The sequence below is a fragment of the Nannospalax galili genome, unplaced genomic scaffold (genome assembly GCF_000622305.1).
Source record: "Nannospalax galili isolate Female #2095 unplaced genomic scaffold, S.galili_v1.0 scaffold1176, whole genome shotgun sequence".
NCBI classification, from domain to species: domain Eukaryota; kingdom Metazoa; phylum Chordata; class Mammalia; order Rodentia; family Spalacidae; genus Nannospalax; species Nannospalax galili.
The window spans coordinates 1,106,137-1,124,432 of NW_008338883.1; the positions used below are offsets into that span (position 1 = coordinate 1,106,137).

Below are 18,296 nucleotides of genomic sequence, written 5' to 3' on the forward strand. Positions count from 1 at the left end.
CCTAGAACTTGCTATGTAGATGAGGCTGGCCTTGACCTCACAGAGATCCGCCTGCTTTTGCCTCCCAAGTGCTAGGATTAAAGGCGCGAGCCACCACTTCCAGCTTACCCCAGGCTATTTTAAAGTAAATCTTAACATGATTATAATTTCATCTGTAAAAACATTAGTATAAAAATGGGGCTGAAGAGATGGCTCAAGGGTTAAGAACACTGGTTGTTTTGCAAAAGACCCGGGTTCAAATCCCACACCCACATAGCAGCTAAAAACTGTCCCTAACTCCTGTTCCGGAGGATCCAACAGCCTCTTCTGTCCTCCACGGGCATTGCCCAACACGGGTGCACTTACCTACATGCAGACAATACACGCATACACATAAAAAAATAATAATAAAATATTTTTTAAAAATTAGTATAAGAATGTGTACTTTTCTTGGGCTGGAGAGATGGCTCAGCTGTTAAAAGCACTGGCTGTTCTTGCAGAGGACCAGGGTTCAGTTCCCAGCACCCACATGGCAACTAACAACTGTCCATAACTCCAGTTCCAGGGAATTTGATGCTCTTCTTCTGGCCTCTGTGAGCACTGTACAACACAAGTACACTTACATTTATACACACAAAATAAAAATAAATCAAAAAAATTTAAATACTATACACTTTTAAAACTTTCATTAAAGGGCTGAAGAGATGGCTCAGTGGCGAAGAACACTGGCTGTTCTTGCAGAAGACCCAGGTTCGAATCCCAGAACCCATGTGGCAGCTAACAATTGTCCGTAACTCCAGTCCTAGGGAATCGGACAGCCTCTTCTGACCTCTGAGGGTAATGCACGACACAGGTGCACTTACCTACATGCAGGCAATACACACATACACATAATATAAAAATAACAAATAAAATTTTAAAAAAAAGACCTTTCATTAAGACTCTCAAATAAAACTAAAAAAATAAGCATTTTCAACAACTAACCTTTAAGAAAAAGTAAAGGTGATATTCTTATAACATAAAATTCATAACAGCAGATGAAATTTTTTGTAAGTCTAATTTGTACTAATAATTTTTAAAGCATTAAACAGAGTATTTCTTGAATTTACAATTTCCTTCTTAACTCTATAAAAGTGAAGGGGACAGACAGAGCAGATTATATCAATGAACACAGCCTATGACACAAAGCACAGACTGATGCTCTCTCTACACAGCCTCATGGATGGCTGAGGAAGACAGTGAGACTCAGGAGCACCTTCAAAAGGACAGCTCCCATCAGACAGACCTCAGAACGTCTACTTACATAAAATTATGTCCTAGAAGACTAGACATAGTGGAGATACCACTGATTTCAGTAAAATAGTATGAGGAAAAGCCACTACATGCAACTTTAAAAAAAAATTAATGGCTTACCTGATTTTCAGAAAATGGGAATTTGGGTTCAATGGAACAAATCTGATCATAATATCTAAAAAGTAGAGAAAAATTAAAAATTAGCAGTTAAATGACATGAATTTACATAAATCCTGCTGCTCTAAGCATATAGCAAAACTATCCTCAATTACAGCAGTCCACAAATCCAATCTAACCAGTTGTTTTATGGTTAATGAACACAATCCTTTTAAACCACAACCTAAAATGTACAGAATTTTTAAAAATTGCCCCCCCAACCCTCATATCCACCACCACAGAAAAATATATTTGCCCAGTTATCACTACGTAAAAATAAACAAACAGCCAGGCATGGTGGCAACAACCCTTTAATCCCGGGACATCAGAAGCAGAGGCAGGAGGATATCAGTGAGATCAAGACAAGTCTGGTCTATACACTAAGTTCCAAGCCAGCTGGGGTTACAGGGCCTCAAAAACCAAAATAAGTAGGTAAATAATAAATATCTGTTTGGAAAACCATGTATTTCTTAAAACTCTTTATTAAGATGACTATGCTTGACCCCATATGGTAGCACATGCCTTTGCTCCTAGAGGCGGGTAGATCTTTCTGAGTTGGAGGCCAGGCTAGTCTACATAGTGAGTTCCAGACCAGCCAGGGCTACATTTATTGATAAAACAACATCTCTGGTAAAGGGATTAACAACAGAGTTAAGCCTGGCATGGTGGCACACGCCTTTAATCCAGCATTAGGGAGGCAGAGGCAAGTAGACCTCTGTGAGTTCAAGGCCAGCCTGGTCTACATAGTGAGTTCCAGGCCAGCTGGAGCTACAGGAAAACCCATCTCAAAAAACAATAACCAAAAAAAAAAACAGATTTACCAACTTTCTTTTAGGTCTGTCCACCACTAAGATACACAGCTAATCAAAGCTCACAAAGCCCATAGACTTCAGGTAGACTAACCCAAAAAAGCCTTCTTCATTTCACAGTCTATGCTGGACACACAGACAACATCACCACATAAAGCAGCCTCTCTCACTCTTACTCCCCCTACAAAGGGTGAGCTTTCAGCCAGCAACTAGAGGAGCAGGAGAGGGTCAGGTCTAAGTTTTCGGACTAGCTTCTAACTTCCCTCCTTCACATAATCCTGCTTACACCTCCCACCTTCATAAGGACTATGTTTCCAATCGTTACTTCTAGGGGCGAGTTTTCAAGGGTAAGCAAGTGGGGCAGAAAGCAACAAGCCTAAGATCAAGCTTCTGGCTGACATGCCAGTAAGTTTGGCTGCAAACTGAAAAGACTGAGCCATTAAGTAGATACACTAAAGATAATGGAAGCCAGTTATCTGATGGTCAGAGAGAGAATCATAAATACTGGAAGGGGAAAGGCTGGAACACACTGTAATTCTGGACTGGACTGAAAGTATCAATGTGAACTCATGGTTTAATATTGCAGAGATAAAAGCAGCTTTGTGTGTGTATATGTTTCCTAAATATGCATGCCGAGAGGACAGAGACACAATCACACTTCACAAGAACAATAAGCACACTTCGTATCAAAATAACAATGTCCTGCACTAAAAGGGGCCAGCAGCACTCCTTGGAGAAATGGATGACTATAGAGTTGGCACTGGGAAAACACAACACTCAACCTCAAGTACGTTGCTATGCCAGCAAGTAATGAAGCACTCAAAAAATGATGACAAAAAAGTCACAAGGAATTAGCTTTACGGGCTCCCAAGAGTCAAGTTCAAAATAACAAAATGAGGATCTGGGGAGATCAGTCAGTCAGTAAAGCACAAGCATGAGGACCGGAGTTCCATACTCAGCACCCACATAAAAAATTAGGCTTGATGGTACATGCTTGTCATCTCAGCACTAGGCGTACAGACCCAGGGCTACTGAGGCTCTCTGGCCAGCCACCTAACCTACTCTGTGAGCTCTAGGCCAATAAGCAATGCTATCTCAAAAACCAAAGAGGGCTGGAGAGATGGCTCAGTGGTTAAAGAGTACTCGCTGCTCTTGCAGAGGACCCAGGTTCAATTCCCAGCATCCACACAGAGGTTGACAGCTGTCTGTAACTACAGTTGCAGAGAATCTGATGCCCTCTTCCAGCCTCTGTGGGCATTGCACACATGGGTACACTTACATGTATGCAGGCAAAACTCTCATATATGCACACAGATGCACTCACATACATGAGTAAACACACACACACAAATAAACAGCATGGACAAATCACAATCCACTGAAGAAAATAAGAACAGTAAATAAATAGGTGAAATGGTTCTACGCCACTATATAATGCCAACTAGTAAATCTTTCATAGTAGTATGTTATCTGCTGTGGTAATATTCATCAATGGATACTAAAAGTAACTAAGCTTTGGGTTACAATGTAGCTCAATTGGTAGAGCACTTATCTAGCATGCACAAAGTCCTGGGTTTGATCCCATCATGACATAAATCAGATGTGGTACATGCCTGTAAGCTCTGCACTAAGTAGGTAGAGGCAGGAGGACCCCATCATTTGAGACCAGCCACAACAGAATAAAACAGTAATGGGCTACTAGGAGGTAAGGCCTAGCTGGAGAAAGGGGGTCTCCAGGGGCTTGCCTTGGAAGGACATATCTCCTCTCTGGTTCCCCCACCCCTACCCCACTGCCAAACTTCTCAGCTGCCATGAAGTGAGCAGCCTCTGCCCGATGCTCCCTTTGCCTCATCTGAGGCTTAAAGCAACAAGCAAAAACAAATCCTTTTCCCTTTAAGTTGTTTTTCTCAGGTATTTTTATCACAGCAGTAAAAGCACCTAAATTCCAGTACACTGTAAGAGCTAAGAGTCCTCTAGCAGAGCCCAGACATTTCAACTTCACAGTCTGTTTATGGACAAGGTAATCTGCTGTGAATTTCCAGACCAAAAGTCTGCTATTTGGGGCCAAGCACCCCTGAGCAGAGTAGCCAACGGAAAGCTGCAGCATTACCACAGGCCAAGAAGGCAAGCACCAGAAGCAAGAGCAGAATGAAGCTTGGAACACCCCCCCACCCTACTTGAGCGCCCCCTCCTGCGCGCACGAACACGCACGCACGCTCGTGCGCACACACAAAACGCAGGTTCGGTCACAAGGTGCATGGTACTAACCCACTAAAGTGGCGCCTGCAGGCTATATAAAGGCAGCTGGTTAGGTCTAATCCTGACCCCTGCTATGATGGAGGAAGGAAGGAAGAAGAACATGGTTGCTTGTTTCAAAAGTGAAGAATGACTACAGAATGTGCTGACATTTGCATACCAATCCTCTTCAGTCCAAAACATCTGAGGTCAACTCACAAAACTTGAGTTGTATGGGGGAAAACAGTATATTTATAGTCTATGTTTAAATGATCAAAAGCTCCAAGTACAATGTCTGCCTTAGAACAGGTTAAGGAAGGTACATGGAAGTATACAGGGCGGGCAGTCAGTGGAAATCAAAATGTCTGACAAGAATGGAGCAAGCTCCAACAAAAGAATATCAACTAAAGGGAGCAGACATTGCTAACTAGTTACCACAGGCAAAAGGCTTCAGAGAACCAAACACAAGAGCTATGTAATTCCACCAAGCAGCAGCAGACCTCAAAGTTCCACCTGTCTCAGTAACAAAGTTCTCTAGGGAGGAAACCCACAGAAACAGCAGAATCCACACACCGCTCCCTGTCATTCACACAGGCACCACTACAGCAGCCTCTAGCCTGTGATACATGCCCAGCAAAGGAGAGCAACCTAGACAAGTTCTCCACAGCCTGGAAGAGAAAGCTAATATGCTGAGCTGAAAGATCCACTCCTGCCCCCATGCACTACAGGAAATGACAATGTGAAGAACAGCCCTAAAGATTTCCATTTTTTGAAGTAAGTGTATTTTGGGAGCCAGCAAGATAGCTCAGTGATGATGATGGAGCCAACTCCTACACAGTTTCATCTGTACACACACACACACACACACACATACACACACACAGTTTTTTTGTTTAGTTGGTTTGGGTTTTGCCTTTGTTTTGTTTTTGAGACAGCATCTCACTATGTATCCCTAACTGGCCTGGAACTCACTATGTAGACCAGGCTAGCCTGAACTCAGAGAGCTCCCTGGGATTAAAGGTGTGTGCCACCATGTCCAGCTTAATTTGGGACTTTTAAGACAGGGTCACATGTAGCCTAGACTGGCCTCAAACTTGTCAAACTTGTTATGTAGCCGAGAATGATCTTGAACTCCTTGATTCTCCTGCTTCTACCTCCTAAGTGCCCAAATTACAGGCCTGTACCACCATATGAAGCCTTTAAAAAGAATTTAATTTTTTTTTAATTTTATTATTTTTATTTCATATATGTGAGTGCATGTAAGCACAAAGGTATTGTGCAATGCCCATGGAAGTCAGGAGGTTGGATTCCCCTGGAACTGAAGTCAAGGACAGTTGTTAGCCACCATGTGGGTGCTGGGAATCCAACCCAGGTCCTCTGTAAGAGCAGCCAGTGCTCTTAACCACCGAGCCATCTCTCCAGATCCTTAAATTTTATTTTTTATTATTTATTATTATACTTATAACTATGTGCCTCTGTATGTGTCTGTGCATGTGAGTACAAGTGCTCACAGAGACCAGGTGCATTGGATCCCCTGGAACTGAAGTTCCATGCACTGTGAGCCACCTAATATGGATGCTGGGAACTGAACTTAGGTCCTCTGGACAAGCAGTAAGTGCTCATAAGCACTGAGCCATGTACCCAGTTCTCCCTTCCCCAAAAGTTTTTAACAAAAAAGTATAGGTTTATAGTGTATTACTGGTGACTGACTCCTAATTACAGCAAAAGGGAGTGGGGGAGGCATAAAAATCAAAAGCAATCAATCCATATTGGCCAAAATCACACTGTAATATAAGTTCCTAGAAATCTACACAGCTCAAATCTGTACTTAGGACTAGGTACCTCTAACCACCAGCTAAAGAAAGAAACAAGAGAGCCAGGGGAACTGAGCCACACTTACAAGCTGGAATTCATAAACACTTCCTGAAGGTAAGGATCATACTTTTTCTCCCCTAATTTATCACGATTTAAAAATCATTCATGAAGCACTGCTATGACCACTTAGGAATCAAGTTGTACCAAAAAGCTGGTTGTGTTTTCACACAACACTGAAGAGACATGGGACACTCCCTGGAGCTGGCATTACAGGCAGCTATGAGTTGTCTGACATGGTACTAGAAACAGAACTCAGGTCCCCTGAAGAGCAGCAAGGGCTCTAAACGGCTGAGCCATCTCTATAGCTCCCTCAACCTCCTTTTATAAATGAAAAACAATGAGAGAAATCTGTTTACATTTTTCATAAAATCTATATAAATAACTCTTCAATTAAAAAAAACAAACTATGCCAGGCACAGTGGCGCACACCTTTAATCTCAGCAGTTGGGTGACAGAGGCAGGCAGATCTCTGTGAGATGCAGGCCACCTGATCAATATAATGAGTTCCATGCCAGGTAGGGCTTCTGGAACTCCCTACCTAAAAAAAGTTTTTTGGGTTTTTTTTTTTTTTTTTTTTTGGTCTTTTTGAGATAGGGTCTCCCTGTAGCCCCAGCTGTCCTGGAATTCACTATGGAGACCAGGCTGGCCTCGAACTCACGGAGATCCGCCTGCCTCTGCTTCCCAAGTGCTGGGATTAAAGGCGTGCTTAAAAAAAGTTTTCTTAAAAAAAGGAAAACATGCCAGGCGTGTTGGCACATGCCTTTAATCCCAGCACTTGGGAAGCAGAGGCAGGCGGATCTCCGTGAGTTCGAGGCCAGCCTGGTCTATATAGTGAGTTCCAGGACAGCTGGGGTTACAGGAAGACTCTATCTCAAAAAGACCAAAAAAAAAAAAAGAATAGAAACGTAACTATAGGTTATAAAACTAAAACATTTCCCAAGAACTTCTATATGACCAAAGATAGCATAACTACAATTAAATCAAAGACAAGAAATTGATTGGAAGATTTTGCAACATATACACTGAAAATGACATAAATATCCAGAAACAATTTCACAAACCGGTAAAGGAAAAAAAAAAAAAAAAAACCTGATAATGTACAAAGGAAGACGTCCCAGAAAAAAATTCTAAATAAGTAATAAGCATGAAACTCTTAAATCTCAGCAAGCCGGGGAACGAACACTGAAACAAGATAGCCTCACATCAGTTCAGCTAACAGCAGTCATTCAAATTAGTAACCAGTGAGTACCAGCAAAGATGTGGAGGAATAAAACTCCTAGCCCTGCTTCTGGGAACACAAACTGACTGACTGTGGAGAGCTGAAAGTGCAGTTTCCTCAGGTTAAAGTGAGCTGAGGGGCTGGCGGAATGGCTCAGTGGTTATAATGGCTCAGCAGTTAAGAGCACTGGCTACTCCTGCAGAAGATCCATGTTCAGTTCCCAGCACCCACATGGTGACTAACAACCATCTGTAACTCCAGTTCCATGGGATCAGACACTCTCTTCTGGCCTCCAAGGGCACTGCAGGACACAGGTGCACTTACATTCATGCAAACAGTCATACACATAAAATAAATTTTAAAACATTTTTTTAAATAGAGATCCGAACGAACAATTTTCTCTGTTCTATACCAAAACCCTACTAAAAAAGAATTTTAAAATGTCAAATGGCAGTGGGCCAAGCTGGGTAGAGGAGGATGTATCACCCCCAGCAAAGCCCCCCCCAAAAAAAGCTGGAAATGCCGCAACAAGGGAACGGAAAGGGCTCAAGAGCATCCAAACAAAATGTCAAAGAGGCTAAAAGTGAATGCAAGGAGCAGAAAATGCTGAGCTCTACGTAAGGAGGAAAGCAACAAAGTTAGATGCCAAATTTACCACAGCAAACAGAACAGAACCTGAATTAAGCACATAGTACTGATAAAGACAGGAGTTCAATCTGAGGCTGAAAGGAGGTGTGGTTTAAAAAAAGGGGGGGGCAGGGAGGGAGGAAGGGAGGGAGGCTCCAGGTTCTGAGATCCTGGAGTCTGAACAGTTTCAGTTTAGGGATTACCAGGCAACATGAAGAAGGAATGCTGACCAGTAGGAACAAGACCTTGGATGTTCATCTGTGACTAGGGCTCCCTTAATAAAAGCTCCTTTCTTCTCTAAGAAAGCCCTCCTTCTGAGATGTAGGCATGCACCTCAGTGTAATGGCCAGTGATGCATGAGGATACTGTGGGGCAGTTTTCAGTAAACACTCTGGAGACAGCCTTTCTCCCTTCCTCCAACTAACTGTCTAGAATAGAGAGTCTATGTAGGACTGCAACCCAGGCCATGAGAACAAGGACCAAAGTCTGGGCTTTACCTAGCAGAAAGCTAGGAATCTGAACCTTACAGAGAATCACAGTCCCTGGACTACAAGAACTACCTACATGCCAACTTTTTTTTATTGGGGGGAGGAGGGTTCAGACAGGGTCACTCTGTAGCCACAGCTGGCCTGGAACTCGCTATGTAGACCAGGCTGCCCTTGAACTCACGGAGATCCGCCTGCCTCTGCCTCCCAAGTGCTGGGACCACAGGCATGCACAACCATGCCTAGCCCCATGCCAACTTTTTAAAGAAAAATAAACTCCTAATTTAACTCACTGGTAAATGGGGATCTAACACACATTAGAGCTGGACCCAGTATCAGTGTCACACAGAAAAGACTACATGCAACACTGTGTGGAGTTCACACTTGTAATTCCAATAACCTATAACACGAAGACTGAAGCAGAACTGAGAGCTCAAGAACAATCCAGGCTACATGGCCAGTTCTACATCAGCTAAAAAAGACTGCATATGTCCTGCTGAGATTCCCAACCTCTATTCACTCTGGTCAAATTTCAGAAAGCTGACAACCACACTTTTCCATGGAAAGAAACTGATGCCACAATGCTGATATGTGCAGTTTCCAAAAAACAAAAATAAAGCAAGAAACCAGCAGGGCTCTTATCTGACCCCCATTTATCAAGGCTCTTCTAACCAATTCTTAGTAAAAGCAACTTACAAAGAATTGAGTACTGCTGGGCGTGGGGTGCACGCCTTCAATCCCAGCACTTGGGAGGCAGAGGCAGGTGGATCTTTGTGAGTTTGAGGCCAGCCTGGTCTACATAGTGAGTTCCAGGACAGCTGGGGCTACAGGGAAACCCTGTCTCAAAAAGACAAAAAGACAAAAAAAAAAAAAAAAAAAATCATACAAATGAATTTTAAAACAATCACTAATAACATACACATACATGTTACCCTAAGAAATTTTAAGAGCACACTTAGAAGTTAGTACTTAAAAGGTAGATCTTGGGCTGGTGAGATGGTGCAGTGGTAAAGTGCTTGCTGCACAAGCATGAGGACCTGAATCTATGTGAAAGGCAGACACAGCAGCATGCAGATATCTGTAATCCCAATGCTCATCTGTCAAGATGGGAGGCAACAGGAGACTCTCCCAAAGTTCACAGGTCAGCCAGTCTGGAGTGTGTAAGAGACCAAGAGATCCTGCCTCAAACAAGGCAGAAAACAAGGACTGACACCCAAAGTTGTGTGCATCTGCACTTGTATACACAAACGTGCATGCACACACGCACGCAAAGGTAGGTAGATAAATAATGAATACAAATAAATAAATAAATAAATAAATAAATAAATAGGCAACACTATCCTTGGAGCTGTACAGGGAGCTATGCAACCAGACTTATTAAGCTAGCTTTCATTCTTTAGAAATTAGTTTAAACTTTCTTTTTCAAAGTTTATTAGCTTTGAAAGCTCAAGTTAAAATGAAGTGGCATGAAACTTTTAAAACAGTACCGATGTTAAATGTTTCAAACTTGTAAGTGTTCAACTTTTGAATATCTCTACTATAAATATTGAGTATGCACCACAATAAAAAATAGTAATAATAATAAGCCTTAAAAAAAAGATGATGAGGCATATGACACATGAAGACATGAAGCTGTATATAGAACTACATGTAACAGAGCATACATGGAAAAAACCCTCACTATGCAAATGAGCCAAAAAGCTTGAGCTAAGGTAACATAAAAGCCCAACTCTGTATAGCAGGGCCTTTGAAATGCTGAACTTACTCTCTTTGGTCTCATCCACTTCTCTGCTTGGCAGTATGCTATCTCTTAATAAACTGGCCCTGCTTCATGTGTAAAGGAAAAAAAAAAAAAAATAGGAAGTTCAAGTTAAGCCAGGCATGGTGGTGCATACCTTTAATCCCAGCACTTAGAAGGCAAAGACAAGCAGATCTCTGTGAGCTTGAGGCCAGTCTGGTCTACATAGTGAGTTCCAGCCCAGCTGGTGCTACAGGGAGACCCTGTCTCAAAAAAGACAAAAAAGAAAAAAAGTTCAAGTTAAAAATCATAAATGAGGGGCTGGAGAGAGATAGCTTAGCCTTTAAGAGCACTGGCTGCTCTTGCAGAGGACTAAGGTTCAGTTCCCAGCACCCACATGGTGGCTAACAACTGTCTGTAACTACAGTTCCAGGGGATGTGACATCCTCTTCTAGTCTTTGCAGGAACTGCATGCATGGGTGCACTTACATACATGTAGGCAAAACACTCATACATATAAAATAAAAATACAAGGCTGGAGAGACAGCTCAGAGTTAACAGCACTGGCTTATCTTGCAAAGGACCTGGGTTTGGTTCCCAGCACCCATACGGCAGCTAACAACAGTCTATAACCCTAGTTCCAGGGGCTCCAATGCCCTCTTCTGGCTTCCATGGGCATTGGATTCACATGGTACACTTACATACATACAGGCAAGACACTCATGCACATAAAATAAAAATTTTTTTTAAATAAAAAATTTTAATTTAAAAAAGCATAATAAATCAATGATCAGTTTTCAAAATTGTCAAGCATAATTATTCAAGATAAGATATTATGCTTAATTTGAACACTGTACAAGTGTTTGATTCCAACTATCCAATTTTACTGTATAAAAAGTCCAAGTAATTTGGTACACACCTGCATTGTAAAATAATCTGTAGAAAGTTGATTGCTTTACCTAAACGCACTTAAAAAGAATCTTAACACCTGCTTAATATTTGCAAGGAGGATTACAGAGGCAACTAGAAACATAGTTTTAGAGAGACTACCTCTGCAACAGCTCCACTAAGGACAGTTCCCACATTTATGCCTGGTGAAAGACAAAAGACATGAACAAGTGAATGGTTTAAAAGCCCCCACAGCATACCCTCCAAACCACTGTCCACTGACTTCCTTTATCTGAAAGGAAAAGAAAGGACTTCCTTTATCCTAAAACCACATGCCAACTGCTTCTTATGACCCTAAACTCCTTCAATGTTGGAAACAAGCACAATCTACTCAACAACTATGTTTATCATGGGGTTCATTATACCCCCCCATGTGCTTTATTACTACTATTTTTAAATATTTTATTATTTTTATTTTATGTGTATGCATGTATTGCCTGCATGTAGTTAAGGGCACCCATGTCGTGCAATGCCTGCGGAGGACAGAAGAGGCCATCGGATCCCCTGGAACTGGAGTTACGGACAGTTGTTAGCTGCCATGTGGGTTCTGGGATTGGAACCTGGGTCTTCTGCAAGCACAACCAGTGTTCTTAACCGCTGAGCCATCTCTCCAGCCCCTATTAATACTAACATTAATACCTCACTGGTCCAGGTGCCATAACTCATGCCTATAATCCTGGCATTCAAGAGGTTGCGGTAGGAAGACTGCCTTCCAATTTGGGGCAAATCTGAGCTAGTGTGTTGCAGGTCCACCGCAGCTAAATAAGATCCTGTCTCAACAAAACTAAAAAAGGGGCCAGCAAGATGGCTCAGCAGGCAAAGGAACTTGCCTCAAAAGCCTGATGACCTGAATTTGATTGCCAGAACTCACAGTGGAAGGAGAAAGCTGACTCCCGAAAGCTGTCCTCTGATACTACACATGGACACATACACACACAAAATAGTAATATATTTTAAATTCCTTATGTTTTTAATTTAAGGGAGCTGGTGCCCTCTGAGAATGTGGTTCAGTGGTAGAGAACATGCCTAGCATGCACGAAGCCTTACATTCAATGTAGCAAGCACGCGCACGCGCACGCACACACACACACACACACACACACACACAGACACACACACACACACACACACACACACCTCTTGGAGCTGGGTATGTAGCTTGATTGGCAGAGTGCTAGCCTAGCATACACAAACTCAATTTCAAATCCCACTGTCTACAAAACAGGGTATGGTAGGAGCATCAGAAGTTCAAGGTCATCCTCAGCAAACAAAGGGAGTAAAAACTGTTACTGACGCCTACATAAAATGTAAAAAATTTTTAAAGTGTTCATTCTAAAGAATCATCAAGTATTCCTACGTTAACTTTTTAAAGTAGTTATTCTAACTATATGGTCCTTGCAGCTCAACAGTCTTAGTTCTAAAACTGACACCAAAAGGATCATATCTGAGTAACCTACTCAATAGCTCTTAATTTGGGGGTGGGGGGGAACTAACCATTCCCGTATCCAAGCTAATCTTGCTTAGACGTATGGAAGACACAGAAGTTAAACCTGCTGGGTGACCCAAATTAATCCATTTCTCACCATCATTAATGTGTGTGAGCAATGCAAGCAAATGAGAGCCTCCATGGACTCTAAACAGAGATGAAGTCAGTGCTGTGGGCCATAACAACTACTGCTGCTGGTGGCCATCTCTCTAAACACATAAAGCTCACCTAAGAAGGCAGTACCATCTGGCAAGATGAGTTAGTTGTTGAAAAGGCTAAGAAGCAGAGCTGAAAAGACAGCTACTGGCTGCTCTTGAAGAGGACCTGGGTTTGGTTCCCAGCACCCATGTGGTAGTTAACAACTGCCTGTAACTCCAATTCCAGGGGAGTGCCCTCCTCTGGCCTCTGTGGGCATGGCACACACAGGTGCACTAACATACACGCAGACAGAACACTCACGCATATAAAATAAAAATCGAAAAGAAAAATTTTAAAGCTAAGGAAACAGTATCCCTAGACATCTTGGTTCCCAGAACATCTTAACTTAAACTACCTGAACCAGGATTTCTGTACTTTGCACCCTAAAACAAACTGTGCCTGTGCCATGAAACAAGAACAAATTACTAACAGAAAATTAGATCATGAAGTATCACAAAAATGTTGTCACCATTAAGGACCACAAACAGAACCCTCATCCTCCGCTGAAATAATCAATGTATTCCACTATGTGTTAATGGGTATTAAGCACACTTTGAAACAACCCACTGTGAACCGTCTCTTATGTCACTCGATTTTTGTTTCAAATGACTGTAGCTCCTAACTTTTACAATTGTCCAACTATCCATCTGTCTTTTCATTATTCTGAAGTGAATATATTTACAAGTGAACATTGCAATGAGTGACAGACATCAAGTCCAGTGTGTCCCAATTCTCTCACTTCCCTCAAGCAATTATTAGGAAATCTAGATGTGGCCCAAGAAAGTCATCCAAGACAGAGTAAAACGGGCAGAAAAAGTCTTCAGTTAAAAGACCTAAAAAGCAAAAACCAGTTGAACAGATGTGACCAGCGAGACCAGTATGTGGCAAACTTCCTCCCAGGTATGGAGTGACCAAGGACAGGAGTGGGAAGAACGGAAAGGGAGGGGAGGGTTACAGCTGGCTCACCAGGAAAGAATGCAGACCACACCTACGCCTCTAGCCTTGAGTCAGAGGACCAGTCAGGCCGCAAGAGGGAAAGGGTGGTGAGCTGGGAGGGAGGGAGGCAGGAGGGTAGGGAGACTGGGAGGGAAGAAAGGAGGGAAGACGGCTGGGAGGCAGGGAGGCTGGGGAGGCTGGGAGGCAGGGAGGCTGGGAGGGAGAGAGGCCGGAGGGAAGTGGAGCTGGAGGAAAGCAAGCTAGGGGGAAGGGAGGCAGGAAGGGGGGCTGCAGGTAGCTCGGCGCCCGCGCCCACCTCAGCAGCGTCTCCAGCGCGCCCTCGTGCTTGTCCAGCGGGCGGCCGAGCGCTGTGCGGCGCAGCTTGCTGAGCTCCTCGGCCGCGCGGCAGTACTGGGCCTGCTCCTCGCCGCCGCTCGGGTAGGTCTGCTGGATGAACTTCACCAGAGGCTTGGCCAGGTCCACCTCCGAGGTCTTCTTCAGCTGCACCGAAATGAACGTCGCCATGGTGAGCGCCCGGCCGCTTCGTGGGCCGTGAGACGGAAGGACAGCGACGAGGGCCTAGGCGCGCCGGGCACCCGCAGCGGACCAGCGGACCGACGGGCCGACGGACGCGGCGGCCAGCGCTTCGGGCCGGCCACTTCCGGGAGCCCCCACGCAGGCGCAGTCGGAGGGAAAGCGCCGCTCGGCCACGTGACTGTGTCGTGTTGTCGCTCACCTGGTCCCTGCTGCGCAGCGGCTGCGCAGTGAAATCCAGGCTTTCCCTTACAGCCGCGATAGACCTTCAGAAACATTTTTTTACATTTAATTTTTCTTTAAATTTTGTTTTTCTTCTTTAAAATATTTTTATTTACGCCTTAAATCCCAGCACTAGGGAGGCAGAGGCAGGCGGATCTCTGAGCTCGAGGCCAGCCTGGTCTACATAGCGAGGTCCAGGTCAGCCAGGGCTATATAGTGAGACCCTGTCCCCAAAAAAAAAAAAAATTCTAAAGTTTATTTTTATTTTTAATAAATTGCTTAAATTTAATTTTGTAGACCTGCAGTAACTGTTCCGCCCCCAGGTGAAGTCTTCCTTGTTCCGCTTTGAGGTACAGCGGGCTTCCAGCCCCACGGGAATTGTGATGTATGCTAGCTCCTCCAGCTGTGCCGGACGGTCCACTGTGACCCGGGTCTCTGTGCACCGTTGGGTCCCTGCCTTTGTGCAGTATGTAGCCAGGTAGGGACACAGACTTCAAGGTAAGTGAAAGCAGGTGTCTTGGAAGAACTTGACTTAAGATCGTTTAAAAAAGCATTGTCCCAGAAGGTGAACTTAGAATCACACTGGCAGTCTGAGAAGATGCTTGACATTGAAAGAGGGAAAGAGCAGAGAGGGCTTGAGAGTTAAGGGAGTCTTTTAGACCAAAAAGCTTTTCCTGTGTCCTGGGAGTGGAGCCGAGCTCTGTGGCAGAACTGAAAAGGCAAGTCGAGGACAGAATGAAAGAAGAAGCAAGCATCAAAGCATTCAAACACTTGTGGGTCAACTTACAGAATTTGTTTTATATAATCAGTGGCACTTTATTTTTACATTTTTTAATTTTTAATTTATTTTTACATTTTAAAAAGACCTCCTAAGCTGTGTTTGGTGGCACACACCTTTAATCCCAGCACTCGGGAGGCAAGGCAGACTAATCTCTATGACATTGAGGCCAGCCTGTTCTACATAGTTCCTGGGACTACCGGGAAACTGTCTCAAAAAACAAAAGGGGGAAAAAAAAAAAAAGACCTACCTGAGAACAAGTCTGATTTTTTGTTAATATTTTAGTTTTATGTGTATGAGTGTATTGCCTGCATGTGTGTAAGTGCACCTGTGTTGTGCAGTTCCCGTGGACGTCAGTAGAGAGCGTCAGATCCCCTGGAACTGGAGTTACAGTTGTTAGCCAAAGCATGGATGCTGGGAATTGAACCTGTGTTTGCTGCAAGAACAGTCAGTGCTCCTAACTGCTGAGCCATCTCTCCAGCCCCTGATTTTTTTTAATTGTATGTATGAATGTTTTGCCTACATATATTTAAGTGCACAATTGTCTGCCGTGCCTGTGGAGGCCAGAAGAGGACCCAGGTCCTGTGCAAAAACTGCCAGTGCTCTTAACCACTGAGCCTTCTATTCAGCCCCATTATTTTTTTTTTTAATTTTATTTTTTGGGAGGTGGGGCATACCTGTGGAGGTCAGAGGACAACTTTCAGGAGTCAGTTCTCTGCACCTCGTGAGTCCTTAGGCTTGGCAGCATCTCGCCAACCTTTATTTCTTGATGGAGTGAATATAGATATACAGTATCATCTATAGTACATTCCAGGCAAAACTAATTTGAATCTATCAAGCCTTCACATCGAACACACAATTTATAAGAAAGACAGCAGATACATGAACAAATTAAAGGATGCCATAAGAAGTAACCAAAACCATCCAAAGTGTACTATTCTGAGGACAGCTGCTATGTATCTTCAACAATTTATCATCCTGGAGAAAAGCAACCACTTTATAAAAAGAAATGCAAAGACTATTACAGCCTAAACTGGATCCTAGTCTGAAAAGATCAGCTATGGGATAATTGAAATATGAAGACAGACTATTAGGCACAATGAAACTATATTGCCGTAGAAAGATAGGACTCATTAACTGAAAAGAGCAAGTCGCAGAATGCATATGTGTATTTGTGTACTATGAAGGGAGATTGTACCCTGAGGTGTGGGACTGATTGTGGTCTCTTTTTTAATCAGGTTCTCGCCAAGAAGCCCTGGTTGGTGTGGAGAACTCACTGTATAAACCATTTTGGCCTCAAACTAACAGAGATCCCCCTGCCTCTGCCTCCTGAGTGCTGGGATTAAAGATGTGCACTACCATGCCCAACAGTTGTAATCTTTGGCAGTGGAAATGTCCATTTTTGTCTTCTTATGATTATCTTCATGTAATTTTTTGCATCATACAGTATATAATTATATAATTTCATTATATTAAAGTTTATTTTTAACAATTTTAAAGTTCCCTTTTAAATTTTTACATCTATTTTTTTATTTGGAGGGGGGCATGTGTGTACCACACCGAGTGTATATGGAGGTCAAAGGACAACCTGTGGGAGTCAGTTCTCTCTACCTGTGGGTCCTCATGAATAATGATGAGGACAGGAAATTGAGAGTGAGTTGGGGGGGACATGGGAGGAGCTGGAGGAGAACTGAGAGGGATGGACATGATACAAAGACTATACCCATGTATGTTGCTCACAAAAAATAAAAAACAGGCTGGAGAAATGGCTCAGTGGTTAAGAACACTGGCTGTTCTTGCAGAAGACCCAGGTTCAAATCCTAGCACCCACATGGCAGCTAACAATCGTCTATAACTTCAGTTCAAGAGGATCCAACATCCTCTTCTGTCCTCCATGGGCACTGCATAACATGGGTACACTTACACATATTCTGGCATAATACTCATAGACATAAAAATAAAAAGAATTTTAAGTAAAACATGCAGGCCTAGCACTCACATACATAAAATAAAAATAAATAAATCAGGGGGGCTGGAGAGATGGCTCACCGGTTAAGAATACTGGCTGTTCTTGCAGAAGACCCAGGTTAGAATCCAAGCACCCACATAGCAGCTAACAACTGTCTGTAACTCCAGTCCCAGGGCATCCAACAGCCTCTTCTGACCTCTGAGAATATTGCATAACACAGGTGCACTTACATACATGCAGGCAATATATGCATTCACATAAAAAATTTTTAATAATTTTTTTAATTTAAAAGCCGGGGGAGGCTATGGGAAGGTGCCATTTGGGAAGTGGGTATATAGATGAATAAGATTGTGTGGAATGTTCTGTATGAGATACACAATTTAAAAAATCAACAAATTTAAAAAAAGATATTTGAGGAGGAAGCATAAAAATTTACATCATGTTAATTAGTAGAGGAGATAATGTTACCATTGAAATCTACCTGATGACTTTCTATCCATACTCAGGTGCCAAGGATCTGAGTGTAACCAACTGTGACTAGATACATAGAGATACATAGATACATAGAGATTAAAGACACGTGCAAACATCTAAGTGTTAGTAGCATTAAAAGTGTAGGAGACTACTATCCTCAGGCCTCTTGGGGTAAGTCTACAGCGCAGCTCTCCGCGCCGGGACTCCCTAAGCCTCATTCACCCTTCCACCCCACCCCCCACCCCCCTGCCCCCCCGCCTGGCATTCTATACTCTAGCTTGGACCCTGTGCCATTCCTAGTCTTGGGGCCCCAGACACCTGGGGAACCAATACTG

At 43.2% G+C, this 18,296-nt stretch overlaps 1 protein-coding gene and 1 long non-coding RNA gene across 2 annotated transcripts in view; one reads left to right on the plus strand and one right to left on the minus strand.

Annotated features, from left to right (window-relative positions):
• The window catches only part of Pdcd6ip (programmed cell death 6 interacting protein), a 61,057-nt gene extending 46,504 nt beyond the window's left edge, over positions 1 to 14,553 (minus strand). Inside the window, exons 1-2 of the mRNA XM_008833400.3 lie at positions 14,301 to 14,553; positions 1,393 to 1,447 (exon numbers count right to left, since the gene is read on the minus strand). Of these exons, the coding sequence (XP_008831622.1) occupies positions 1,393 to 1,447; positions 14,301 to 14,509 (264 nt within the window). The 5' untranslated portion in view covers positions 14,510 to 14,553. The remainder of the gene's footprint in view (positions 1 to 1,392; positions 1,448 to 14,300) is intronic.
• Positions 14,554 to 14,898: 345 nt separating this feature from the next.
• On the plus strand, positions 14,899 to 16,957 carry LOC115070447. Its single transcript, XR_003849599.1, has 3 exons — positions 14,899 to 14,938; positions 15,038 to 15,238; positions 16,757 to 16,957. It is a non-coding gene; the product is annotated as an uncharacterized LOC115070447 (long non-coding RNA).
• The last annotated feature ends 1,339 nt before the right edge of the window (positions 16,958 to 18,296 follow it).